This window comes from Cyanistes caeruleus, chromosome 1 (genome assembly GCF_971803275.1).
Source record: "Cyanistes caeruleus chromosome 1, bCyaCae1.hap1.1, whole genome shotgun sequence".
Lineage (NCBI taxonomy): Eukaryota > Metazoa > Chordata > Aves > Passeriformes > Paridae > Cyanistes > Cyanistes caeruleus.
The window spans coordinates 260,417-287,725 of NC_141701.1; the positions used below are offsets into that span (position 1 = coordinate 260,417).

Consider the following 27,309-nt stretch of genomic DNA (forward strand, 5'->3'; position numbering starts at 1 on the left):
AGCGGGAACGGAGCCGGGCTGGGAGAGCTGGGAACGTTCATTGGAAATGGAAACATCCCTGGGGTGCCTCAGAGCCCCTGCCAGGGCCCAAACAGGCTCCAGGAGAGCTGGGAACGTTCATTGGAAATGGAAACATCCCGGGAGCACCACAGATCCTCACCAGGGCCTGAACGGGCTCCAGGAGAACTGGGAGGGACAGAACAAGGGGGAATGGCTGCCAGAGGCCAGGGATAATTGGGATATTGGGAGGAAACCCTTCCCTGGCAGGGTGGGCAGGCCCTGGCACAGCTGCCCAGAGCAGCTGGGGCTGCCCCTGGATCCCTGGAAATGATCCAGACCGGGTTTGGAGCAGCCTGGTCCCGTGAAGGGCGTCCCTGCCGTGGCACTGGGAGATGTTGAAGGTCCCTTCCCACCCAGCCGTGCTGGGGTTCTGCATCCCTGTGCCCAGGGATGGAAGTGCAGCTCTGGGGTGGCCCCAGATGTCCCCAGTTGTCCCTCCCCAGGTGTGAGCTCTGCCCCAGGGAGCAGCAGCCTCACAGGACACGGCTGCTGTCACAGCCAGCACGGCTGGGGCAGAACAGACACCAGGATCTCCAATTCCCACCATGGAATATTGACAGGAGTCAGGAAAAGCTCCAAGGAGTTCACAGAGCCCCCAGGTTTTATAAAGGATTTTGGGAGTTTGGGCCTCTGGTGTTCACCAAGGGCAGGGAATTCCAGGGTCAGAGCAGCTGTGTGAGATCCTGTAAAATCCATGGATTTGTGGGAGGGCTGCACTGAGGGAGTGCCAGGGAGGGGCTGGGATGTGCTGGGATGTCTGGGGCAGGTGTGCTCCGGAGGGATTGGGAATCTGCAGCTCTGAGGTGTCCCCTGAATCCCTCCTTACACCGGAGCAAGGAATCACGAGCAGTTTGTGCAGAGCCCTGCAGTGGGACCGGCTGCTTTATTGATGTGTCAGCTTGGAACATTGGCACAGCTGGGGATGCAGCAGCACACGCTGGGGATGCAGCAGCACACGCTGGGGATGCAGCAGCACAGCTGGGGATGCAGCAGCACAGGCTGGGGATGCAGCAGCACAGGCTGGGGATGCAGCAGCACTGCTGGGGATGCAGCAGCACTGCTGGGGATGCAGCACAGCTGGGGATGCAGCCTGGGCCAGGAATGCAGCCTGGGCCAGGAATGCAGCCCGAGCTGGCTGAGTGTGGATAAAATCCTGCTGGGATGCAGCAGCTGGAGCGACGCCATGAGGCACGAGCAGTGCAGGGCAGGTGGTAGCACACAGAGCTCCAGCAGGGACTGGAACATCAGCATGAAGCAGGAGGCCAGAGGCAGCTTCCCACAGCACAGCAGGAGCAGCAGCAGCACAGCAGGAGCAGCAGCAGCACAGCAGCAGCAGCAGCAGCAGCAGCAGCATGGAGCACCAGCCTGGTGCAGATCACCAGGACGGCACAGAGCTGGATTTCCCCAGTGCAGCCTGAGCAGCAGCAGCACAGAGCAGGATGCCAGAGCTGCATTCCCACAGCGCAGCAGCAGCAGCAGCACAGAGCAGGATGCCAGAGCTGCATTCCCATAGCACAGCAGCAGCAGCAGCACAGAGCAGGATGCCAGAGCTGCATTCCCATAGCACAGCAGCAGCAGCAGCACAGAGCAGGATGCCAGAGCTGCATTCCCACAGCGCAGCAGCAGCAGCAGCACAGAGCAGGATGCCAGAGCTGCATTCCCACAGCACAGCAGCAGCACAGAGCAGGATGACAGAGCCAGTTTTCCCCAGCACACCAGAAGCAGCAGGAGCAGCACTGGCACAGAACACCAGCACTGAGCAGCACGGAGCAGGATGCCAGAGGCAGCTTCCCACGGCACAGCGGGAGCAGCAGCAGCACAGAACACCAGCAGGATGCCAGAGACAGATGTGCCTGCCCAGCAGGAGCAGAACCAGCACAGAACACCAGCAGGAGCAGCACCAGCACAGAACACCAGCAGGATGCCAGAGGCAGATCTGCCTGCCCAGCAGGAGCAGCACTGGCACGGAGCAGTGGCAAGGAACAGCAGCGTGGTGCAGATCACCAGGACAGCACCAGAACCCGATTCCCCCAGCAGAGTCTGAGCAGCAGGAGCAGCACCAGCGCAGCAGGAGCAGCACCAGCGCAGCAGGAGCAGCACCAGCACAGAGCAGGATGCCAGAGGGGTTTTCCCTGGCACAGCAGGAGCAGCACAGCACAGAGCACTGGCACAGCACAGGGCAGGAGCCAGAGCCGGATTCCTCTGGCACAGCGGGAGCAGCACCAGCACAGAGAACAGGCACAGAACACTGGCGTGGTGCAGATCACCAGCACAGAGCCAGAGCTGAATTCCCCCAGCACAGCAGGAGCAGCACCAGCACAGCACAGAGCAGGATATCAGAGCCAGTTTTCCCTGGCACAGCACAGAGCAGGATATCAGAGCCAGTTTTCCCTGGCGTGGTAGGAGCAGCAGGAGGAGAACTGGCACAAACCCTGGCAGCACAGAGCAGGATATCAGAGCCAGTCTCCTATGGCACAGCAGGAGCAGCACCAGCACAGCACAGAGCAGGATGCCAAAGGCAGTTTTCCCTGGCACAGTGAAGCAGCACAGAACAGGATATCAGAGCCAGTTTTCCCTAGCACAGTGGAGCAGCAGGAGCAGCACTGGCACAGCACAGAGCAGGATATCAGAGCCAGTTTCCCCTGGCACAGCACAGAGCAGGATATCAGAGCCAGTTTTCCCTAGCACAGTGGAGCAGCAGGAGCAGCACTGGCACAGCACAGAGCAGGATATCAGAGCCAGTTTTCCCTGGCACAGCACAGAGCAGGATATCAGAGCCAGTTTCCCCTGGCACAGCACAGAGCAGGATATCAGAGCCAGTTTTCCCTGGCACAGTGAGAGCAGCCCCGCACGGCTCTTGGACAGAGACAATTCCTGTTTGCACTTTTCTCCACCTCAACGAAGTGTCCCTGGCAAAGGGCAGCACTGGGCTGGTGGTGGTGGCAATTCTCCCATCTCCAGGCTGGGACTGACACTCCAGTCAGCGCAGGAGGAATGGGAGGAAGAGGCACCAGGGCTTTCTCTTGAAGATGCTGAGAGATTTTGGAAGGCTGTAGGAGGAACTGGGAAATGAGAAGGATTCTGTGGAGCATCAATGAGATTCCTGCTGATCCATGTGTGGATCCAGGTGGTGGGTCATGATTTCTGGAATTTCTTCTCAAGACATATCATGTCCAGCTCACACAGTCCCAGCTCATCGTGAGGATTCTGAGCACAGGCAGCACAGTGGAGACATTAAACCTGGAGAAATTCAGGATGGAGAGTGGAATGTGGCAGATGGGAAGCTACACCGGGGCTCTCCAAGCCTGCTCCTCCCCTCCCCTCCCCTCAGCAAGGACCATTCCAGATGGCAAAGAGGAAAAAAATAGCTTTGGGACCCGCAGCGAGAAAAGCCGATCGTTCCCAGAGGGAAACGGATCCTGTTGGGGTTCCTGCAGCAGCTCCACAAACCCCACTGGGAAGGGGCTGCTGGGGGTTGCTGCCCACTCCCCCACACCTCCCACTGGAAGCAGGCACCAGAACTCGAGTCCCAACGTCCCGGGATGCAATTCCTGGTGTTTGCAGAGTCCTCCATCAGCTGTTGCCTTCCCAGAGCACGGATTGGGCAAATCCCCGTGGGCCCAAGGCCCGGCCAGCTGAGTCCTGCTGCAGTCTGGTGGGTCAGGAGCCCTTTGGGATCCTCCAGTCCGGCACCTCGATCCCCTGGGAACGGGGGCTGCGGTGGGTCCCCAGCTCACAGGGCTTGGGAGCGGTGCTTGTGGAAGGCACTCTCCAGGAACGTGGCCAGCTTTTCACAGTCGTCCTGAAATGCAGACATGCCAACAGCTCCCTTTGCTGGGCTGGCCCAGACACCTCCAGCCTCCCTCAGTCCCAGTCCCGAGCCCTTCCTGTGCTGGCCTGCCCCAGTCCTGCTGCAGGGTTGGGCTCCCCTGGTACAGGACTTGGAGGGGCTGGAGCGTGTCCAGGGGAGGGAATGGAGCTGGGGAAGGGGCTGGAGAATTCCTGAGGGAGCTGGGAAGGGGCTGGAGAATTCCTGAGGGAGCTGGGAAGGGGCTGGAGAATTGCTGAGGGAGCTGGGAAGGGGCTGGAGAATTGCTGAGGGAGCTGGGAAGGGGCTCAGCCTGAAGCAAAGGAGGCTCAGAGGGAATTTCTGGCTCTGCACAAGTCCCTGGCAGGAGGGGACAGCCAGGGGGATCAGGCTCTGCTCCCAGGGAACAGGGACAGGAGGAGAGGGAACGGCCTCAGGCTGGGCCAGGGCAGGTTTAGGAGGGATATTTGGAAAATTCCTCCTGGAAAGGGCTGCCCAGCCCTGGCCCAGCTGCCCTGGCAGTGGTGGAGTCCCCATCCCTGGAAGAGCTCAATAAACACGTGGATGTGGCACCTGGGGATGTCACAGGGTGACCTCCCATGTTTGCTCACAGGCTGGACTCAATAAGGTCTTTTCCCAAATTAATTATTCTGTGATTCCTTAAGTAAGGAACCAGCCTCCTCCCCTGGGTGCTCTCCTGGTTCTCCCACTCAGAATTATTTAAGGTGCAGCTAATTAAAGTGTGCCACGAGGGGCAGCTCCCCTCGGAACAGCTCCTGCAGCAGAGTCCGGAGGGAACAGAGATCCACGCCCTGCCTGTGAGGAGCTCCAGGGGCTCCAGACTCAGCCACAGCAGGGACTCACCTCGTGGATGAATCCGTAATGCACCAGCTCCGTGGCCAAATCCTTGGAGTTATCAGCTGCAGAGACAAGGAGCAGGAGAACGTGAACATGGAGACAGCTCAGGGAGCTCCTGTACCTGGGAGAGTTGGGAAAATGGGGCAGGGAGGTGGAACAAGGTTCCCAAAGCTCCCAGAACACAGCTCTGGACAATGTGCACTTGGAAAGGCTTTGTTTGGTGTTGTAATGCAGTTAGGAAAAATGATATGAGCCAAAGACTGTACCCCCAAAAATGTAGACTTGTAAGTTCTTTCTCTTATCTTCTTCTCCCCATTTCCCCTTATTGGTTGTGTGAATCCCCCACACCCCTTCCCCTGTCCTCAAAAAGGGGTGCTTATTGATGCCTCTTCCTCTTTCCCTCCTGCAACTTCACCCCAAAGGATTCCAAGAAATAAAACTGTGACTGCCATCTCAGCAAAGGGGAAGAGCCTCGTTTTTAGGGTCTCCTTTGGCAGCTGTTCTGCCTCCCTGGCCGCTGCGGGGTGCACAGGGACAACAGAGGGGCAGGGGACAAAGTAACAACAGCAGCTTGGCTCAGCAGGGAACGCCCCAGGACAGCGCCTGTGGCAGAGCCCGCGAGGGGCTGGGGAAGGAGCAGCCCCCAGGCACCATTCCCAGCTTTCTGAGGGAATCCTGGCTGTGAGGGAGCCCTGGGGCTGCGTGGCCTACAGGGGCTCCTGATATTCTGGAAAGGAGCTGGAGCTGCACCTTTCCCAGGCCCCTCCAAGAAGGATCCACCTTTCCTCTGGAAAAGTGCTGGGAATGAGGCTGGAGCTCCACTGGGACCACGGGAACTGCCCACTGTGGGTCCTGCTGGGAATGCAGCTCTGGAATGACCGCTGGATCACTGCCTGCCAACTGCACCCTATGGGCAGTGTGGTGCACACCAGCACAGGGCCCAGCTGGGCAAGGGCTGGGACAAAAAGGGAAAAGGAGAGAGAATGGGGAAAGGGAAAAGGGAAAAGAAAAAAGAATGGGAAAAAGGAAAAGGAAAAAGAATGGGGAAAGGGAAAAGAATGGGAAAAGGGAAAAGGAGAAAGAATGGGAAAAGGAGAAAGAATGGGAAAAGGGAAAAGAATGGGAAAAGGAAAAAGAGGGAAGGAAAGGAAATGAAGGGAAAGGAAAGGAAAAAGGAGGAGGAGAGGGAAAGAAGAAAAGGGAAAGGTAGGGGAGCTGGCTGGGAAGCTGGCACATTCTGTGTCCAACAGAGCCTCATCCCGACAGGGCCACAGGATTCCCCAGCATCCACACCCAGCATTCCCTGTGGGAACATACTGGGCAGCAGGTCATAGCTGAGCTGGCGGTGCAGTTTGTCCTCCAGGATGAGCAGGAGCGTGAGCTGTGGAGACAGGAGAGAGTCTGCTCATCCCAACCCCTCCAAAGGCACCGGCAGGTGCTGGGCAGGGAAGGGGGAGCTCTGGGGCAGGGCAGGGATGGGGGAGCTCTGGGGCAGTGCAGGGATAGGGGAGCTCTGGGGCAGTGCTGGGATGGGGGAGCTCTGGGGCAGTGCTGGGATGGGGGAGCTCTGGGGCTCTGCTGGGATAGGGGAGCTCTGGGGCAGTGCAGGGATGGGGGAGCTCTGGGGCAGGGCAGGGATAGGGGAGCTCTGGGGCAGTGCAGGGAAGGGGGAGCTCTGGGGCAGGGCAGGGATGGGGGAGCTCTGGGGCAGTGCAGGGATGGGGGAGCTCTGGGGCAGGGCAGGGATGGGGGAGCTCTGGGGCTCTGCTGGGATAGGGGAGCTCTGGGGCAGGGCAGGGATGGGGGAGCTCTGGGGCAGTGATGGGATAGGGGAGCTCTGGGGCTCTGCTGGGATAGGGGAGCTCTGGGGCAGTGCAGGGATAGAGGAGCTCTGGGGCTCTGCTGGGATAGGGGAGCTCTGGGGCAGGGCAGGGATGGGGGAGCTCTGGGGCAGGGCAGGGATGGGGGAGCTCTGGGGCAGGGCAGGGATGGGGGAGCTCTGGGGCAGGGCAGGGATAGGGGAGCTCTGGGGCAGTGCAGGGAAGGGGGAGCTCTGGGGCAGGGCAGGGATGGGGGAGCTCTGGGGCAGTGATGGGATAGGGGAGCTCTGGGGCTCTGCTGGGATAGGGGAGCTCTGGGGCAGTGCAGGGATGGGGGAGCTCTGGGGCAGGGCAGGGATAGGGGAGCTCTGGGGCAGGGCAGGGATGGGGGAGCTCTGGGGATGGGGGAGCTCTGGGGCAGTGCAGGGATAGGGGAGCTCTGGGGCAGTGCAGGGATGGGGGAGCTCTGGGGCAGTGCAGGGATGGGGGAGCTCTGGGGCAGGGCAGGGATGGGGGAGCTCTGGGGCAGGGCAGGGATGGGGGAGCTCTGGGGCAGGGCAGGGATAGGGGAGCTCTGGGGCAGGGCAGGGATGGGGGAGCTCTGGGGCAGGGCAGGGATGGGGGAGCTCTGGGGCAGTGATGGGATAGGGGAGCTCTGGGGCTCTGCTGGGATAGGGGAGCTCTGGGGCAGTGCAGGGATGGGGGAGCTCTGGGGCAGTGCTGGTGCCCTGGAGCAATTCCAGGTCCCTGTAAGTTCTGGGCCAGAAAAAACAGGAGTCCAAGAGTGTCTGGAAACACCAGGGACATCCAGAGACTCCAGATGTGTGTCCCACAGGCCAGGGGAGTTTGTGACTTTTTGGGAATTCTCTCACTGTACAGGACAGGACAGTGAGAGAATTCTGTACAGGACAGGAGTGAGTTCTTTGGGTACCATGGAAACGGGCTGAGGCCTTTCCCAGTCTGACTTCCCGGTATCATTTCCTGCTGTGATACCCCAGGCAGATTTCCCTTGGCCATTTTCCTGTCAGATTTCCTGGTGTGATTTCCCAGTCCCATTTCCCAGTGGATGTGCAGGGAGCAGGTCTCTCCCAGCGCCGGGAGCGGGTTGGGATCCAGGTACTCACGTGCCACTGGCTCTTGTCCTCGTTCAGCTCCATGTTGCACTGCATCTGCACCACCTGGAAAAGCCCAACTCGGCATCAGCCTGGACACGGCCCCTCTGGGCTTTGGAATTCCTCCTGACAGCCCGTGATTCCTCTCCCAGCTCTCACCTGGGCCAACAGGAGAGGTGTCCCTGCAGCAGGGATGGAGACTGCAGGAGCTGTCCCCACCTGGAGCTGGCCTTACCTTTCTGGTCTCCACATCAAAGGGCTCTGGGGTGGGAGTCTTGGCTTTCTGAGGATCCTCCTGGGGCTGGGAGAGGGCGCGGGGGAGGGCGTGGGGTCTGGAGACAGCGAAGTTCATCAGGGGGTAAATCCCATTCCTGGCACAGACACGGAGGGAGGACAAAGAGCTGATTCCAGCCCCTGGGCCCAGCAGAGCTGGCTCTGGAAGGAGCAGGGATGGGCTCCGAGCACAGCTGGGGACAGCACCGAGCACAGCTGGGGACAGCTCCGAGCACAGCTGGGGACAGCTCTGAGCACAGCTGGGGACAGCTCTGAGCACAGCTGGAGGCAGCACCGAGCACAGCTGGGGACAGCTCTGAGCACAGCTGGGGACAGCTCCGAGCACAGCTGGGGACAGCTCCGTGCACAGCTGGGGACAGCTCTGAGCACAGCTGGGGACAGCACCGAGCACAGCTGGGGACAGCTCTGAGCACAGCTGGGGACAGCTCTGAGCACAGCTGGGGACAGCTCTGAGCACAGCTGGGGACAGCACCGAGCACAGCTGGGGACAGCTCTGAGCACAGCTGGGGACAGCTCTGAGCACAGCTGGGGACAGCTCTGAGCACAGCTGGGGACAGCACCGAGCACAGCTGGGGACAGCTCTGAGCACAGCTGGAGGCAGCATCGAGCACAGCTGGGGACAGCTCTGAGCACAGCTGGGGACAGCTCCGAGCACAGCTGGGGACAGCACCGACACTCCGCGTGCTCCCGGGGAGCCCAGGCAGAGCTGGGAGCTCCAACACACCTGACGTCCTCCAGGAACTTGTCGAGCTCAAGGAAGGAAACCTCCGAGTACCTGGGCAGGGAACAGGATGGGAGGGTTCAGGGAGTGAAGGGCTGCTTCCCACGGCACTGGGATCTCCAGGCTGGATCCTATGGAATCTCCCCCATCCTCACCTCCACTGCGCCCCAGGCCGACCCTCCCTGCGGATCTCGGCCATCACCATGTTCAGGTCCAGCTCCTTGATTTTCTCCTCCACCACGTTCTCTGGCATCAGATCTGGGGCAGAGGCACAGGGGGGGTGTGGGTCCTGCAGCCCCTGCTCCAGGGCGGGGCTGGGAGTCCCTGCCTCCCTGCCCAGGCTCTGCACATGGAATCACTGGGTGTTTTGTGTGGGAGGGACCTTAAATCCCATCCAGTCCCACCCCCTGCCAGGGGCAGGGACACCTTCCCCTATCCCAGGTTGCTCCAAACCCCATCCAATTTGGCCTGGAACACTGCCAGGGATGGGGCAGCCACAGCTTCTCTGGGCACCCTGTGCCAGGGCCTCACCACCCTCACAGCCAGGAATTCCTTCCCCAAATCCCTCTAACCCTGTCCTCTGGCAGGGGGAAACCATTGCCCCTTGCCTTGTCACTGTATCCCTAGTGCAAAGAGCTCTGCAGCTCCTCTGGAGCCCCTTCAGGCACTGCAAGGGGCTCTAAGGTCTGCTTGGACCCTTCTCCGCTCCAGGGTGAACATTCCCAGCTCTCCCAGCCTGGCTCCTTGGGAGAAGATGAGTTTGGGGGTCCGGGTGGTCCCAGGCACTCACACTGGTGGTTGATGAAGCAATGGGCTGCCAGCAGCTTCAGGGAATGCACCTCGAAGAGCACCCGGTGGAAGAGGAGGTTGTTGGCGGTCGGGCGCTTGTCCGGGTTCAGGGTCAGGCAGGACAGGATGAACTCCTGGGATCAGAGCAGGGGCACGAGCTGGAGCAGAGCAGGACAATCCCCTGCTGCTCTCACAGGAGCATTTCACACAGCCACAGAATCATGGAATCACTGAGGCTGAAAGGAGCTCCCAGAGTCCACCCTGTGCCCGATCCCCACCTTGTCACCAGCCCAAAGCACTCAGTGTCCGAGTCACTCCTTGGGCAGCTCCGGGGATGGGCACTCCAAACCTCCCTGGGCACTTCCAATCCCTGACTGCCCTTTCCAGGAACAAATTCCTGCTGATGTCCAGCCTGAGTCTCCCTGGCCCAGCCCGAGGCCATTCCCTCTCCTCCTGTCCCTGTCCTGTCCTGGCAGAGCCAGAAATTCCCCCTGAGCCTCCTCTGCTCCAGGCTGAGCCCTTCCCAGCTCCCCCAGCTGCTCCAGACCTTTCCCCAGCTGCATTTCCTTCCCTGGACACATTCCAGCACCTCACATGTCCTTACCTGGGGACCTCAAAGCTGCCCCAGGGCTGGCGGTGTCGCAGCAGTGCCAGCACAGGGCTCGCTGCCCTAGGCCTGGGCTCGCTGTTTTTGATACAATTTCCCAGGACACAGATCCAAGGGCTCTTTCTGCAGCAGGAGCCCCAGGACAGGGAGCTGCAGCAGAATTCCGGTGGGCAGAGAGGGAAGGGGGTCCCCACTGGCCCCATCCCAGGTGTGAGCCCAGCAAAGGCTGCAGGAGAAGGGGCAGAACCAGGATCAGCCCCGAGAGCAGGAATGTGGTGCTGGGAGTGGGGAAGGGGCAGGATGAGCAGCAGAATCCAAGGGATCTGCCTGTTCCTGCTCCCTGAGAGCAGAGGAGCCAGATCTGCCACTGCTCCTCCAGCCCCTGCCCTGCTGCTGACAGGGGATGGGCCAGGATATCTGGGATCTATCCAAAAATGATCCCAGGGGTGCCAGGTGGGCTCCCCCAGACTGGGACCCTCAGAACCACCTGCCCCAGAGACCCTCGGGCGTGACTCCAAGCACTCCTGGATGCTCCAGAGGAGACTCCCTGGTTCTCCTGAGACATGGGAACTGTGGGATCTGAGGGCAGGATTTACTGTGGGATGCCTCGAGAAACTCTGTGATCAAACAAGAGAATCTGGGGAATGTACAAACTCATCATGGGATGTTTTGGAGACTGCCACAGGAAGAGGAAGAGGAAGGGGGGGGTGAGTGGCTCAGGGTGGATGGAGGGGGATCAAAGGTTCCAGCTGCTCCTCTGGCTGAGCCCAAATCCCAACTGCTCTCCAGACTGTCCTGTCTCCTTATAAAACCTCGTTCCCAAGTATTTATGGGGAAGCTTCTTCTCTGTTCCCTGGATCCACCTGGGCCCCAGGCAACATGGAGCTGGGGCAGCTGAGGAGTGAGATGGAGCTTGGGAAGGGGGCACAGGTACCCAGGACACCACAGGTGTGAGGGACAACGAGGAGACCCGTGGCACAGGGCCAGACCCCTTCTGCACCTCCTGGGAACTGGCAGGATGGGATTTACACCCAGGAGGGATGCAGGACAGGGATTTACTCCCAGGAGGGATGCAGGACAGGGATTTACACCCAGGAGGGATGCAGGATGGGATTTACACCCAGGAGGGATGCAGGACAGGGATTTACACCCAGGAGGGATGCAGGGTGGGATTTACACCCAGGAGGGATGCAGGGTGGGATTTACACCCAGGAGGGATGCAGGACAGGGATTTACACCCAGGAGGGATGAGGGATGGGATTTACACCCAGGAGGGATGCAGGGTGGGATTTACACCCAGGAGGGATGCAGGACAGGGATTTACACCCAGGAGGGATGTAGGGTGGGATTTACACCCAGGAGGGATGCAGGACAGGGATTTACACCCAGGAGGGATGAGGGATGGGATTTACACCCAGGAGGGATGCAGGATGGGATTTACACCCAGGAGGGATGCAGGACAGGGATTTACACCCAGGAGGGATGAGGGACGGGATTTACAACCAGGAGGGATGCAGGACAGGGATTTACACCCAGGAGGGATGCAGGACAGGGATTTACACCCAGGAGGGATGCAGGACAGGGATTTACACCCAGGAGGGATGCAGGACAGGGATTTACTCCCAGCAGGCTCCTCCAGCTACACTCACCCGCATGTTGGGATCATCCAGGGAATGCCGGGCCCGTGCGATGGCCTCCTCCGAGACCCGCGTGTCCCCGTTGGTCTGGATCTCCAGCACGGCCATCTGGGAGGGGAAGCACGGCCAGTCCATGGGGGCTTCACTAGGGACACCCCCGGACAGGGGACACCCCAGGACAGGGCAGGGACAAGGGACACCCCAGGACAGGGGACACCTCAGGACAGGGCGGGGACAAGGAACACCCCAGGACAGGGGACACCTCAGGACAGGGACACCCCCGGGCAGGGGACACCCCCAGACAGGGGACACCTCAGGACAAGGGATACCCCAGGACAGGGGCCACCCCCAGACAGGGGACACCCCCGGCCAGGGGACACCCCCGGCCAGGGGACACCTCTGGACAGGGGACACCTCAGGACAAGGGATACCCCAGGACAGGGACACCCCCGGACAGGGGCCACCCCCAGACAGGGGACACCCCAGGACAGGGGACGCCTCAGGACAGGGACACCCCCGGCCAGGGACACCCCCGGCCAGGGGACACCCCCGGACAGGGGCCACCCCCAGACAGGGGACAGCCCCAGACAGGGGACACCCCCGACCAGGGACACCCCCGGCCAGGGACACCCCAGGACAGGGACACCCCCGGCCAGGGGACAGGGTCCCACGATTCCCAGGGCTCCGCCCCGCTCCGCACCTCCAGCGCGCACATCCCAAAGGAGAAGATGTCCACGGCCGTCCCGTCCGCCTTCTCTGGAACAGGGAGCGGGACACGTCAGGACAGAGCCCCCCCTGGAGACCCCCACCCCGCACAGCCCCGTGTCCCCCCAGCCCCACTCACGGCCGTATTCCGGAGGGAAGAAGTGAAGGTTCCGCAGCTCCTCCCGCTCGATCCTGATGGGGCTGCGGAGATCGTCCGGGAGCGCTGGGGAGACATGGGAGAGGGTCTGGGGGGGCTGAGGGGATGGGGGGTGAGAGTGCACCCACCCGGGGGGGGCTGAGGGGATGGGGGGTGAGAGTGTGCCCACCCGGGGGGGGCTGAGGGGTGAGGGGTGTGAGTGCACCCACCCGGGGGGGGTGTGAGTGCGTCCATCTATGGGGGGATAAGGGATGGGGGATCTGAGTGTGCCCATCTGTGGGGGTGAGGGATGGGGGAGGATCCTCATGTGTGTGCCCCTGCCCACCCCCAGCCACCTCCCATCCCAGGAGACCCCTCTGCTCCCACCCAGGAGCAGCAATTCCTGAAGGGATGAAGGTGCTGCCTCCCCACAGAGCCCAGGATCCTCCCCTGGGGTGCCCCTCTGGGGGGCTCAGGGCTCGCAGGGGGGTCCCCAGGGCAGGGGTCACTCACCGTTGGCAAACACCCGGTGCCAAACTGCCAGGCAGCGCCGGACGGAGCCGCGGGTTTGGGAAGGCAGGAGAGAGCAAGAAGAACGAGTAACACCAAGGTTGGCACCCCAAAAAGGGACCCCACAGTTCTCGGGGTCCTGCCTGGCTCAGACCCGCCACACACCCCATAGGACCCCTGCCCCCTTCCTCCTGCCAACCCCCTTGGACCCCCCAGGTCCCCTTGGATTCCTTAGATCCCTCTGGCCCACTTGGACTGTCTTGAACCCCTTGGACCCCCCAAACCCCCTTGGACCCCCTGTGACCTCCTCAGAGCCCTCAGATCCCTCTGGATCCCTCAGACCCCTGTGGACCCCTCAGGTCACTGAGACCCCCTTGAACCCCTCTGGCCCCCTCAGACCCCTCTGGATCCCTCAGACCCCCTTGAACCTCTCTGGCCCCCTCAGACCCCCCAGGCCCCCCCGGACCCCTGGGGTGGGGCCGGCGCTGCCCCACCGGAGCCGATCTTGATGAGCCCGTTGTGCTGGATGAAGATGGTGTCGCTGGTGAGGTTGCCGTGGATGATGGGGGGCTCACAGGAGTGCAGGAAGCTGGGGGGGCACAGAGGTGTCCTGAACACAGCCCTCACCCCTGGGGCCCCGCGGGGCAAGGCAGGGAGCCGGGGGAGCCTCACCTGAGAGCCGAGAGGATTTGGGTGCACCAGCGCTTCCAGGCCTAGGGCAGGGACAGAGCAGGGACACAACTGCAGCAGCCAGGACACGCTGGCACCCACGGCCAGGCCAGGGCTTCCCATCCCAGCCTTCTGTAGGACAAGGGACATCCCCTGTGCCCTGCCAAGGCTCAGGGTCCTTTAATGACATCCCCAGTGACAGGGACATCCCCTGTGCCCTGCCAAGGCTCAGGGTCCTTTAATGACATCCCCAGTGACAGGGACATCCCCTGTGCCCTGCCGAGGCTCAGGGTCCTTCCCTGCCATCCCCAGTGACAGGGACATCCCCTGTGCCCTGCCGAGGCTCAGGGTCCTTTAATGACATCCCCAGTGACAGGGACATCCCCTGTGCCCTGCCGAGGCTCAGGGTCCTTTAATGACATCCCCAGTGACAGGGACATCCCCTGTGCCCTGCCAAGGCTCAGGGACCTTTAATGACATCCCCAGCACTGGGGACATCCCCTGTGCCCTGCCGAGGCTCGGGGTCCTTCCCTGCCATCCCCAGTGACAAGGACATCCCCTGTGCCCTGCCGAGGCTCGGGGTCCTTTAATGACATCCCCAGTGACAGGGACATCCCCTGTGCCCTGCCGAGGCTCAGGGTCCTTTAATGACATCCCCAGCACTGGGGACATCCCCTGTGCCCTGCCGAGGCTCGGGGTCCTTCCCTGCCATCCCCAGTGACAGGGACATCCCGCAGGAATGTCCTCCAGGAACATCCCCCGGCTGGGGCTCTGGGGTGTGTCCCACACTGTCCCACAGTCCTGTCCCTGTCCCCTGTTCCAATGACTGCAGCAAATGGCTCAGGGCTGCAGGAGAGCTGGGAGGGACTCTGGAGGAGGGATGGAGTGGCTGCCAGAGGACAGGGATGGATGGGATATTGGGAAGAAACCCTTCCCTGGGAGGGTGGGGAAGTCCTGGCACAGGTTGCCCAGAGAAGCTGTGGCTGCCCCACCCCTGGCAGTGCCCAAGGCCGGGTTGGACAGGGCTTGGAGCAGCCTGGGATAGTGGAAGGTGGCCCTGCCCATGGTAGGGGTGGCTCTGGATCATCCCACAGGTCCCTCACAGCCCTGGGCAGTGGCTTTGCAGGTGATGCTGGTCCCTTGTCCCCAGGTGCCAGCCCTGGGCAGGGGCAGCACACCAAGAGTGGTGACACCTGGGGCAGTGCCACCCACTGCAGCCACTCCCACCTTGGGGCCAGTGGGATCCAGCTGGGGCTCTCCTGGGGTCCAGCAGGGTCCCCATGTGACCCTGGGAACAGCAACTCCCACCTGCTCTGCCCTGTAAGATCCCAGAGACCCTCCCTGGGATGGGGACACAGAGCCACCCGCTCCAGCTGGGACCCCTGTCGTGCTCCCAGGACTCACCCGGGCATTCATGGCCTTGTGGTTCTTCTTGGTTTTCTTCAGGAACTGCTTGAGGCTCCCTGAGGACACGTACTCTGTGATGAAGATGACCTGGCAGGGGACAGGGGGTCAGCTCCCCCCAGCCCAGCCCCTCATGGGGAAAGGAGGCTGAGGAGCAGAGCTGGGACCCCCTGGTGCCCCCTGGCCCCTACCCGTGCCTTTGAGTCCTTCACATCCAGCCAGTACTTGTGGAGCTTCACAATGTTGGGGTGATCCACCAGCACCAGCTGCTCAAACATGGTCTTGATCTTCTCCTGGGGGCACACAGAGCAGAGGTGAGGTCCTGGAATGGGCCAGGACAGGTGAGGTGGAAGGTCCTGGCATGCAGAAGGTGCTGGGATGTGGCAGGGCACCCCCAGAGCTGGGGGTGTCACAGGGACACTGGTCTGAGGTCCAAAGGACCTGCCTTTGAGGGAGAAGCCAAGGAGGACCCAGTGCCAGAGGGCAGGAGCCCATCCTGCCAGGCTGTACCCCACCCAGGAAGGTGTGGGGGGCTCTCAGGGTCTCACCTCGTGTGCTTTGAAGGCCTTCTTGTCGGTGAAGAGCAGCTCGTTCCACACCACCTCCACACCCTCCTCCGTGTCCATGGCCAGGAAGGTGCTCTGGATGCCGGGCATGTTCCCCTGGTTCACCTGGGGAAAGGGCAGGCTTGAGGGATTGCTGCACAGGCAACTCACCAAAAAAATCCATTTTCTTTTCTCTTTGGCACAGGAACATCCTGGCCTGATCAGCCAGGCCTTACTGGCCAACCTGGCTGGTTTATCCACAGAGCCACCTCCAACCATTTCTGGGAATGATGAGAGTTTCTGCCCACATGACCCCACGGCCTTGGGAGGTGCATTGTGGCTACAGCTTTGTTGCACAATCATCTCTGTGTCACTGGAGCAGCAGTGAAGGCTTCCAGAATGATTGACACTGACACTTCCCAGAGTAAAAGCACAGATAAATAAATAACAAATAATAAATAAACCAGCCTGAAACACGATTCCTGCCCAGGAAGAGCAGTCTCCATGCTCTTACAACACTCCCTGCCATGGCAACATGGCACTCTCTTACAAACAAAGCTTTTTTGGAAATAAGGTTCGTGGGGTGGCCACGGAAGAGGCTCTGGCTGGGACCTGGAGCGTGGAACAAATCTCCAGCTGGTGCCGGTCCTGTGGGAGCTCTGGGCCAGGAGGGAGCAGGAGAACCAGCCTGAGGGAGCAGGTCCTGAGCTGGCCCCTCTGCCTCTGGAGCCACCCACACCTACACTGTCCAGGGAAAATCAGAAGGTCTGGACAAACCAAAGCCACCACATCATCTCTGAACATCCTGAGGAGCCTGGGTGCAGTCCCAGGATCTGTCCAAGCACTTCCCATCCCCAGTGGCCACAGATCCCTATCCCAGGACCCCGTGTGGAACAGCTCCACAGGTGTCACCTCTGCAGGTGACATCCTGCATGGACCTTCCCGGTCTCCAGACCAGCCATGACCACCAGGACCCATCTCCAGCCCAGGCAAAACCTCCAAGGCACCTGGCTCAGACCCCCACCCCAGGACAGGGCTCTTGCCTCCCAGCAGTGGTGCCTGTTGCATCCTGACCCGCTGCATCCTGACCTGCTGCATCCTGACCCACTGCATCCTGACCCGCTGCATCCCAACCCACTGCCCACCCCAAAGCATCCCTGTGGGAGTGGCACTGCAGGCCCCCCTGCTCCTGCCCCTTCCTGTGGGGCTGGGGCACTCCAGGCCTGGGGCCGTGCCCCTGTCATGCCCTGTCAACCCGAGCAGGGGCACACTGCCCCCACTGCACCTGCCCCCATCCCATCTGCCCCCATCCCATCTGCCCCCATCCCATCTGCCAGAAGAAAAGGGGGATTTTTCTGCTGCTCCTGGGGCAGGTCTGTGGTGTGCTGATGCTGGGGTTGGGGCTCAGGGCTCATCCTGGCTGCCAGGGCTTGTCCTGATGCTGGAGCTAGTCCCACTGCTGGGGTTCATCTTGCTGTTCATCTCGGGGCTCATCCCACTGCTGGGGCCGGTCCCAGTGCTGGGTCTGGGGCTCATCCTGCTCCTGGGGCTGGTCCCTGCGGTGCTCGGGGCAGCCGTGGGTGCTCAGCACCCCCAGCTCATGAGCAGGGCACGCCCAGGCAGTTCTTGGCCCCATTCCTGCTGCAGCCACACAAAGCACCTCTGTTCCTTGTTCTGCCCGGCACAGGCTCCGCGTGCTCCGCACAAAGCCCAGCACGGACGGCGAGGGACTCGGCCACAGCCCTTCCAGAAATGACAGTGATCCCAGTGCACACACAGCCAGAGTGGGAATCACAGACTGCTTTGGGTTGGAGGGACCTTAAAGCCCATCTCGTCCTGCTGACACACAGGAGGAGCCCAGGGGGTCCCTCCCAGCTCCAAACTAGCTGCTTTCTGAGCCCCAGGGGCATCCCGGTGCTCAGGGCTCAGACACTGGATCTGCCGGGATCCAGGAGGCTCTGGAACGTGATGGGGAGGAACCTTCCCCGCTCCGTGCGGACAAGAACGTGCTCCGTCTTGTGCTGAGTGAGAACAAAGCTGATCCCCACCAGCTGCTCCCACTCTGAGCTCTGGCCTGGCCTCCATAAATAAATAAATGCGGCACTTTCCACACAGCCTGACTGGGACAAAAGGCAGTGGTGCAGGTCTCCATGGTTTACCCCTTGTGCTTTGTCCCCCATGGTTCATGCCTGGTGGTTTATCCCTTGTGGTTTATCCCCAGTGGTTTATGCCTGGCGGTTTATTCCTTGTGCTTTGTCCCCCGTGGTTTATCCTTCCTGGTTTTTCCTCAGTGGTTTATCCCTGGTGATTTATCCCCCGTGGTTTATCCTTCCTGGTTTTTCCTCAGTGGTTTATCCCTGGTGATTTATCCCCCGTGGTTTATCCTTCCTGGTTTTTCCTCAGTGGTTTATCTCTGGTGATTTATCCCCCATGGTTTATCCCTGGTGATTTATTCCCTGTGGTTTATCCCTGGTGATTTATTCCCTGTGGTTTATCCCTGGTGATTTATCCCCCATGGTTTATCCCTGGTGATTTATCTCCCGTGGTTTAACCCCCATGGTTTATCCCCCGTGGTTTATCCCCCGTGATTTATCACCCATGGTTTATCCCCCATGGTTTATCCCCTGGTGGTTTATCCCCCGTGGTTTATCCCCCATGGTTTATCCCCTGTGGTTTATCCCCCGTGGTTTATCCCCCATGGTTTATCCCCCGTGGTTTATCCCCCGTGTTTTTTCCCCCGTGGTTTATCCCCCGTGGTTTATCCCCTGTGGTTTATCCCTGGTGGTTTATCCCCCATGGTTTATGCCCCGTGGTTTATCCCCTGTGGTTTATCCCCCATGGTTTATCCCCCGTGGTTTATCCCCCATGGTTTATCCCCCGTGGTTTATCCCCCGTGTTTTTTCCCCCGTGGTTTATCCCCCATGGTTTATCCCCCGTGGTTTATCCCCCGTGGTTTATCCCCCATGGTTTATCCCCTGTGGTTTATCCCCTGTGGTTTATCCCCCATGGTTTATCCCTGGTGGTTTATCCCCCATGGTTTATCCCCCGTGGTTTATCCCTGGTGGTTTATCCCCCGTGGTTTATCCCCTGTGGTTTATCCCCTGTGGTTTATCCCTGGTGGTTTATCCCCCATGGTTTATCCCCCGTGGTTTATCCCTGGTGGTTTATCCCCCATGGTTTATCCCCTGTGGTTTATCCCCTGTGGTTTATCCCCGGTGGTTTATCCCCCGTGGTTTATCCCCCGTGGTTTATCCTCGCTGCTCAGTGAGCACCACTCAGCTCCGGCGCCGCTCCAGCGCTGGCCAGGCCGGGAGCGCCTCGGCTGCCGGAGCGCGCTTGGCCGGCGCCCGGAGCGCCCGCTGGGGACGGGGCAGGGCAGGTTTACCAAAGATCAGGTTGCAGCTTCCCATCAATCGCTCCCTTCTGAGCTTTTCTCGTCAGCGAGGGCTGAGACAGGCACGGGAACGGGCTCAGGGAAGCAGCTCCGGGGCCTGGGAGAGCAGCTGGGGGATGGGGCTGGCAATAACGGGGAGAGGAGTTTCTGCTCCCACGCCGGGGGGGCTGTGAGGTCCCTTCCCACCCAAACCATCCCATGATTCTCCACTCACTGCGTGCACCGATTATTCCCCTCCTTTGTGCCACCACGACATTTGATGCTGGGCACGGGTGGGATTTGCGGGCCCACGGGGCTGAGCAGCGAACACGGGGTGCCTGGAAAATCTCTGCAGAGTAAATCCCAGCCTGGCCGCTCCACCCCAGGGTCCCGGATCTGGGTGACAGGGAGGGCCATGTCCCGGTGGGACGTGGGAACAGGGAGTGGCGGGCACGGGGACACCCCGTGGGCAGCAGGGAAGGGGGGAGCCCCTGCGGGGGCTGCTGGCACTGGGCCACTCAAGCCCCCCCAAACCTCGTGTCCCCTGGCCCTGACCAAGGCTGTGCCCCCCATCCCCCAGCCAGGCAGGGCAGGGGTGGCTGTTGCAACACAGAAATCATTTCAGAAAACATGGGAAAGGAAAATAATTAGCTGAGGCCCCAGTCGGGGACACCTGAGCTGTGTCCTGCAGGTCCCCAGGGTTCAGGGACGGGGAGCGGCAGCACAGGCAGAGCCTGTGGCAGGTGAGGGGTCACCGACCCCCTGTGCCCTTGCTGTGACCTGGGAAAGGGGCTGTCACCCCTTCTCAGAGCAGGGAACACGTTCCAGGCTCCCAGGCTCCGCTCCCAGCTCCCAGCTCCTGCTCTGGGGTCCCATTCAACACCTGGAGGGCCACCTGCAGTGCCTCTGGCCCCGGCGAGGGGACTGCAACAGCAGCAGCCCCAAGCAATGCCAGATCCGCCCGTCCCTCCGCTGGCAGTGGCTGTCCCAAGGCAGGAGCACTCAGGGCTGGGCTGGGGACACCCACGGGCCCACGGCAGAGCAGCTCAGCCCTGCGGCTCTGCCAAGGAATCCGCGGCGCCAGACAAACCTGTTCTGTCCGTGCGATCCTGTTACATAACGAGCAGGTGAAGGGAACGCACGAGATGGAAAAGATTTTGATTCCAGTGAAGCATTTGATCCTGTCTGTCACAAACCCATGAGCTCAGCACTAACTCAGACCTGAGCCCGACTGGCTGAGGAGCCCCAGCTGAGGGTGGGGAGGCACAGGGTGAGCTCTGCCACTGGCACAGCCGTGGTGCTCGACAGGTACTGGAGACCAGTTCCATCCTGGAGCATCGAGGAAGGAGCAGAGCTGGGGCAGAAGGCAGCAGGGCTGCTCAGTCAACCAGAAAAACCACTCCAGTGCATGGCTGTGCTCTGGGCCTGGGAGAGCAGGCAGGGAAACTGAGTCAGGGACAACCCAGCGGGATGGGCAGTGGCAGAGCTGCCCCACCCGGGGCAGGAGGGGCACCCACGGCACCCAGCCCTTTTCAGGAACTCTCCCTGCCACAGAATCATCAAAGTCCAGGATGCTGTGGGGAGGGACCTTAAAGCTCACCTCATTTCACCCCCTGCCATGGACATCTCCCACTGTCCCACTGCTCCAAGCCCCAGCCAGCCTGGCCTTGGACACTTCCAGGGATGGGACAGCCACAGCTTCTCGGGGAGTTCCATTGCAACTCCTCACCATCCTCACGGGGGGTGGAATTCCTTCCCAATATCCCATCCCATCCCAATATCTAACGCTGCTCTCTGGCACTGGGAAGCCACTGTGCATTCCCAGGAGATTCCTGCTTGGCAGCCCCAGCAGCACGGCTCCATGTGTAATCCCAGCAGACAGGGATCCTGCCTCTCCCAGCAGGACCTTGAGCAGGGCTCCTCGGGAACGCTGCTGGAGGGTGCCCCTACCCAAGGGTGGGAGGGCTGGAAGCCTCAGCTTCCCTCCATGCCCACGGGTGCCCTTCCCTCCTGCCCAGCAGCTGCCCGAGCAAACACTGTGATCCCTGTTCTCGGGCCACTGCTGCAGGAAAGGGACAGAGGAGTATTTTTCCACTGCCCAGACCAGAGCCAGGAGAGATCCTGCATGGGGCAGTACCAGGACTGTTGTTTCCTGGGAGAAGCCGTTCCCTGCACACACCTGCAGCCAGAGCCTGGAGCAATGTTTGCTTTACCCCCAGGCCCTGCATGGCCCCGGGAGGGGACACAAACCTGGGGTCAGCCCAGCCCAGCACCCTCTCCCAGGAAACAGGGCTGGGACTCTGCAGGATCCAGGAGTTCAGGGAGAGGATCCCAGTGCCAGCCTGCACTGGGCGAGTGGAGCCCAGAGGGGTTGGGGCAGAAGGTGGGAGCAGCAGATGCCCAAGGAAAGGATGCACAGGTGGTGCTCCATCCCTGGGCATTGTGTGCCCCATCCCATGGGAATGCTGTACCCCATCCCATGGGAATGCTGTGCCCCATCCCATGGGAATGCACCACATCCCATGAGAATGCTGTGCCCCATCCCATGGGAATGTTGTACCCCATCCCATGGGAATCCTGTACCCCATCCCTGCGCATTGTGTACCCCACCCCATGGGAATGTTGTGCCCCATCCCATGGGAATGCTGTGCCCCATCCCATGGGAATGTTGTGCCCCATCCCATGGGAATGTTGTACCCCATCCCATGGGAATGTACCACATCCCTGCGCATCGTGTACTCCATCCCATGGGAATGCTGTGCCCCATCCTATGGGAATGTTGTACCCCATCCCATGGGAATGCTGTGCCCCATCCCTGCGCATCGTGTACCCCATCCCATGGGAATGCTGTGCCCCATCCCATGGGAATGCTGTGCCCCATCCCATGGGAATGCTGTGCCCCATCCCATGGGAATGCTGTACCCCATCCCTGCGCATCGTGTACTCCATCCCATGGGAATGCTGTGCCCCATCCCATGGGAATGCTGTGCCCCACCCCATGGGAATGCTGTACCCCATCCTAGGCCATGCCATGACCCATCCCACTGCACCAGTGCCCACCAGTGCCCACCAGTGCCCACCAGTCCGAGCCAGGGACCAAGGCCCAGGGCCCCTTTGCATGCTCAGCCAGGACACAGCAGGCTCTGCTGGATGAGCACCCCAGCCCAGCGGGAAGCAGCAGCAGCAGCAGCCTCGGTGGGCCAGGCAGGAGCAGAGACCAGCAGGAATCAGCCCAGCTCAGAGGAATGGGGTCTGATTCCCGTGTTTTCGCCCTGCTAACCGGCTGAGCCGCAGCAAAGCAGCTCCAGGAAAGCCAATGAAACCCTGGGTGACCAGCCTGTCATCCCTGCAGGAAGCTCAGCCACGCGTTTGCCATCCAGCCCTCAGTGCAGAGCTCACCCACAGCATTCCAGCAGCTTCATCCGTCCTGTAACACTGCCCGGGACACCCCCAGCCCCAGCAGAGAAACACAAAACCCTCCGGGACTGCCAAAGGCCTCCGGTTACAGCAGACGAAAAGCAGGAAGGAGCCGAGGGGCACAGAGGGGGCTCCAGCCTGCAGGACTCGGCTGCAACGTCTGGGCACTGCAAACAACACCATCCCCTTGGGAAAGTGAGGGAAAGAGCCAAAAAAGCTTGGATAAAGACAGGAAAGGGAAAAAAACATGGCAAGTGCCAGGAATTGTAACACTTCGGGTGGGGGGAGCACAGAGGAACGGTCCGGGAGCTGAGGAGCCGCATCCGTTTGGGAAACCGAGGAGTCAGGACACGGGCACTGCCTTGGAGCAGGCAGGGAGCTGCAGCCAGGAATTCCCATGGAGCACAGGGATGGGATAAAGGAGCTGCAGCCAGGAATTCCCATGGAGGGATAAAGGAGCTGCAGCCAGGAATTCCCATGGAGGGATAAAGGAGCTGCAGCCAGGAATTCCCATGGAGGGATAAAGGAGCTGCAGCCAGGAATTCCCATGGAGGGAAGGATGGGATAAAGGAGCTGCAGCCGGGAATTCCCGTGCAGGAAAGGATGGGATAACGGAGCTGCAGCCAGGCATTCCTTGCAGAATATGGATGGGGATAAAGGAGCTGCAGCCAGGAATTCCTGTGCAGGAAAGGATGGGATAAGGGAGCTGCAGCCAGGAATTCCTTGCAGAATATGGATGGGGATAAAGGAGCTGCAGCCAGGCATTCCTTGCAGAATATGGATGGGGATAAAGGAGCGTGTTCCTGCATGAAAAACCACAAGTTCCTGCACTGAAGCCTCACCGCAGGCTGACGTCAGCCCCCTCCCCAGCAGCAAGAACAAGGCACGGGATTGTTGTGGCCGGGTAAGATCCCGAAGGATTAAAAGCTCCGTGAAATGGAGAACGTGGCACGGGGAGAGCAGCCCCGAGGCACCATCCAGAACAGGCCCGCTCCGCCCACACCAGCTTGGAGGGTGATGGGGAGGACTCTAAATCTGGCACAGCCAAGGTTTGTTCCTTGCCAGACCCCTGGAGCACGTGCTGGGGACAGAACTCCACTGTCTGCTTCCAGCAACATTTATCTGCTGCTGAGTTTTCCACTGGAATTCAATTTCCTTTCGGTTTATCCTTGTCTAGAAGCCCCTGGGGTGCCCCAAAACCCCTGCTCAGAGCACAGCCAGGGTGAACCCTTCACTGTCCTAAAGTGCTGGGTATTAGCCCTAAATTTTTGTCTATTAACCCTAAAGACTTGGATATCGGCCAAAATTCTCGGATATTAACCCAAAAGTCTTGGAAGTTCAGAGATCAGCTGAGCTCGGCAGAGTCACCCCAAGCTCACCCTGCAAAGTTCACCCGCGGCAAACAAAAGAAGCAGAAAGAGGCAGGAACAAAAGAGATGGCAGGAAAGGAAGGAGCCAAGTCCTCCAGCTGATCCCCCTGCGCTGGAAAAGCTCCTCACAGCTCCGCACGCTCCGAGCCCGGATCCCTGGGGATGGCTGGCAACAAAGCGGCTTTTAAAAATAACCCTGTGGCAGATATTGCATAGTTGGAGCCTTCCCAAATCATCCACCACGGAACCGGCGATCCCGCTGCCAACTGCAAACCTCATTAATGCCTAAAAATGGGAACCCCCTGCACCTCACGGGATTCCAGCGCTTACACTGTTTTTCCATGTTTTGTTTTCATTTTCTGATCTGTGGGAACCTACAGCAACACCCCAAAGCCTCCCCCTCTTGCTGATTTTTTAACATCATTTTATTTTCCTTAAATGCTGCTTCAGCACTTCTTCTCTGCATTTCTACCGTTGTTTCCCTCTTTCCCTTCTTTCATCCTGCTGGGTGAGTTAAAGCTCATGGTTGGAGTTGTAGAATCCCAGGATGGTGTGGGTGGGAAGGGATCTACAAGATCCCCAGTCCCACCCTGTGCCATGGGCAGGGACACCTCCCACTGTCCCAGGCTGCTCCAGCCCCAGTGTCCAACCTGGCCTGGAAAACTTCCAGGGATCCAGGGGCAGCCCCAGCTGCTCTGGGCACCTGTGCCGGGGCCTGCCCACCCTCCCAGGGAACAATTCCTGCCCAAGATCCCATCCAGCCCTGCCCTCTGGCACTGAGAGCCATTCCCTGTGTCCTGTCCCTCCGTGCCTTGTCCCCTGTCCCTCTCCAGCTCTCCTGGAGCCCCTTCAGGCCCTGCAAGGGGCTCTGAGCTCTCCCCAGAGCTTCTCTTCTCCAGGTGAGCACCCCCAGCTCTCCCAGCCTGGCTCCAGAGGGGCTCCAGCCCTGGAGCAGCTCCGGGGCCTCCTCTGGGCTCTCTCCAGCAGCTCCAGCTCCTTGTGCTGCTGTTCCCCAGGGCTGGGGCAGCTCTGCAGGTGGGGTCTCAGCTGGGCACAGGGGCAGAATCCCCCTCCCCTGCTGGCCACGCTGGGGGATCAGCCCAGGGCACGTGGCCTGGGCATGTCCAGCCTTTCCCAGCACCCCCAGGTCCTTCTCCCCAAGGATTCCTCCAGGCAGAGCCCCCATCCTGTGTTTGTGCTGGAGCCTGAGCACAAGGTTCAGCTTTGTCCCACCTCCCCAGCCTGTCCAGGTCCCTCTGGATGCCCCATCCCTTCCCTCACTGAACTCCCAGGGTGCTCTAAAGCAAATCCCACATTGGGAGCAGCAGCAGAATTACGAGCAAGGGACAGCTCCAGGGTGGCTTAGAGGAATAAATTATAGGAACAGCTCCAAAGTTCCATCCTTGAACTGGAGCTGAGCTCTGCCCCAGCACTCACCACTCTCATCCCAAGGGAAGGCCTTCAGGAACCCAGAGCACAGCATTCCCCAGGGAGCACAATGGGCAGGACGGGTGGGAGAGGTGAGGAGGAGCATGTGGAAATCACAACCTGAAGCCAGGAAATGTGACAGATGAACGTGGTGGGACCAGCACTCGTGAGCAGCAAATCCCTGCAGGTCACAGCCCCCCTTTCTGGGCAGACTGAGGGTTTGGGAACGCAAACCAGCAGGGATAAACCAGATTGATCCCAGCACCGGGTGCTGGGGCTCACCCACAGCAAAGGTGCAAAACTTTCCACAAAAGCAGAAAACCAAGTTTCTTCTCCCTTCTGCTCATACTCCCCTGGGTGGGTGGGAAAAGCAAATGAGGTCATCAAAGCAAGGCTGAAAGAGCCCCGGTGTTCCCACGTGGAAAATTCTGTGCCAGCAGAAGTTCACAAACAACAGGAGAGCTCTGAGAGGGGCAGGGCAGGGCTGGGACTGTGACACTGCAGGGCCACGGAGCTGCTGCTCCTCACGCCTTGTCCGAGTGCTTCTGTTCCCTGAACTGCTTCTATTCCCTGAACTGCTTCTGTTCCCTGAACTGCTTCTGTTCCCTGAACTGCTCGTGGCACCCTCCACACCCTGAGGAATAAGGGATCATAAATAGGCCGAGGAGGCTGGGAAGGGAGATTATTCCCGGGGGGCAGGGCAGGCCCAGCACAGCCCTGGGTGTGAAAACAAGGTGCAGTCCTTGTGTCCACATCATTAATTCACCCTAACATCTCGCAGTGCCTTTCAGTCTACAGAACCATGGAAGCACGGGATGGTTTGGGCTGGAAAAGCCTCTGAGCCCCCTCAGTGCATCCCCAGCGCTGCCAAGGCCACCACTAGCCCATGTCCCCAGGCACCACACCCACAGGGATGTTAAATCTCCCCCAGGGTGCGGTTCCTCCACTGCCCTGCAGCCCTTTCCAGGAGGAATTTTCCCAATATCCCACCTAAAGCTCCCCTGGCACACCTCGAGGCAGTTTGTCCCTGTCCCTGTTCCCTGGGAGCAGAGCCCCCGCTGGCTGCCCCCTCCTGTCAGGGAGCTGTGACGAGTGAGAAGGTCCCTCCTGAGCCTCCTTTTCTGCAGGCTGAGCCGCTGCTGAGCACCCCGGGCCAGGCAGGAGAGCTGCCTGTGCTCCATCAGCATTCCGGGCTCCCAGCTCCGCCACCCTGCTGGCCCTGCTCTCCAAACCAGAGACCGGGCACAGCTCTGCAGGTCCCACACAGGGCCTGACTCCTGACAAAACCACTTTAGGGAAAGAAATAATTACAATCAACCTTCAGGGGAGTGAGGGAAGCTCCCTGCGGGCACAGATGCCAGGAGTGCTGAGGGCAGAGGAGAGCGGATCGCCAGCGCCCGGCTCCTTCCTGCACGTCATGAAGCATCTGTGAATTCGCACAAACACAGCTCCTCCACAAAACTTCCTCCACTTGGCAATCAAGGAGCCTTCCTGCTGCTCCGGCTCTCCTGGAACAGCTGTCCTGCCCTTGGAAAGGCCATCCCACCCTTCCCACTGCTCCAGCTAGAAAATCCCTGTGGAGGGAGCGCACGGCACAGGGACGGTGACCCAGAGCGCTCGCGTGGAGATGGCACCGAAGGGTTTCCACTTCCCCCAGCCCTGCACAGGAGAATGAACCCCCTGGGCCAGATTCAGGCTCCAGAAAGCTCCTGCACAAAATTAGCATTGAAATCCTCATGACTAAACATTGCTGTTTGGCCAGAACAGACGGAAGGAATTTTCCAAATCTCCCACCTAAATCTCCCCTGGCCCAGCCTGAGAAAGAGAACCAACCCTCTCTCCTCCTGTCCCTGCTCCCTGGAGGCAGAGCCCGACCCCCCGGCTGTCCCCTCCTGCCAGGGACTTGTGCAGAGCCACAAGGGCCCCCTGAGCCCCCTTTGCTCCAGGCTGAGCCCCTTCCCAGCTCCCTCAGCCCCTCCTGGGGCTCCAGCCCCTTCCCAGCTCCATTCCTGTCCGGAAATGCTCCAGCTCCTCAATGTCCCCCTC

At 60.4% G+C, this 27,309-nt stretch overlaps 1 protein-coding gene across 5 annotated transcripts in view; it reads right to left on the bottom strand.

The window, feature by feature from the left end:
* Nucleotides 1-910: 910 nt before the first annotated feature.
* Nucleotides 911-27,309, bottom strand: part of NRBP2 (nuclear receptor binding protein 2) — a 29,025-nt gene continuing 2,626 nt past the window's right edge. Inside the window, exons 2-20 of one of the 5 annotated variants that reach the window (XR_015282578.1) lie at nt 15,679-15,801; nt 15,322-15,423; nt 15,131-15,220; nt 13,730-13,770; nt 13,552-13,646; nt 13,061-13,084; nt 12,551-12,634; nt 12,407-12,462; nt 11,719-11,814; nt 9,464-9,596; nt 8,829-8,931; nt 8,677-8,727; nt 7,894-8,029; nt 7,671-7,724; nt 7,478-7,567; nt 6,044-6,107; nt 4,733-4,788; nt 2,771-3,862; nt 911-2,663 (exon numbers count right to left, since the gene is read on the bottom strand). Coding sequence is in view for 2 of the 5 variants with exons in the window: in XM_086875216.1 (XP_086731342.1) it covers nt 3,794-3,862; nt 4,733-4,788; nt 6,044-6,107; nt 7,478-7,567; nt 7,671-7,724; nt 7,894-8,029; nt 8,677-8,727; nt 8,829-8,931; nt 9,464-9,596; nt 11,719-11,814; nt 12,407-12,462; nt 12,551-12,634; nt 13,061-13,084; nt 13,552-13,646; nt 13,730-13,770; nt 15,131-15,220; nt 15,322-15,423; nt 15,679-15,801 (1,467 nt within the window). In the remaining 3 variants the exon portion in view is untranslated. Of the gene's footprint in view, nt 3,863-4,732; nt 4,789-6,043; nt 6,108-7,477; nt 7,568-7,670; nt 7,725-7,893; nt 8,030-8,676; nt 8,728-8,828; nt 8,932-9,463; nt 9,597-10,066; nt 10,296-11,718; nt 11,815-12,406; nt 12,463-12,550; nt 12,635-13,060; nt 13,085-13,551; nt 13,647-13,729; nt 13,771-15,130; nt 15,221-15,321; nt 15,424-15,678; nt 15,802-27,309 lie in introns of all 5 variants that reach the window. The other 4 variants (XR_015282591.1, XR_015282602.1, XM_086875216.1 and 1 more) reach the window with 4 other exon arrangements.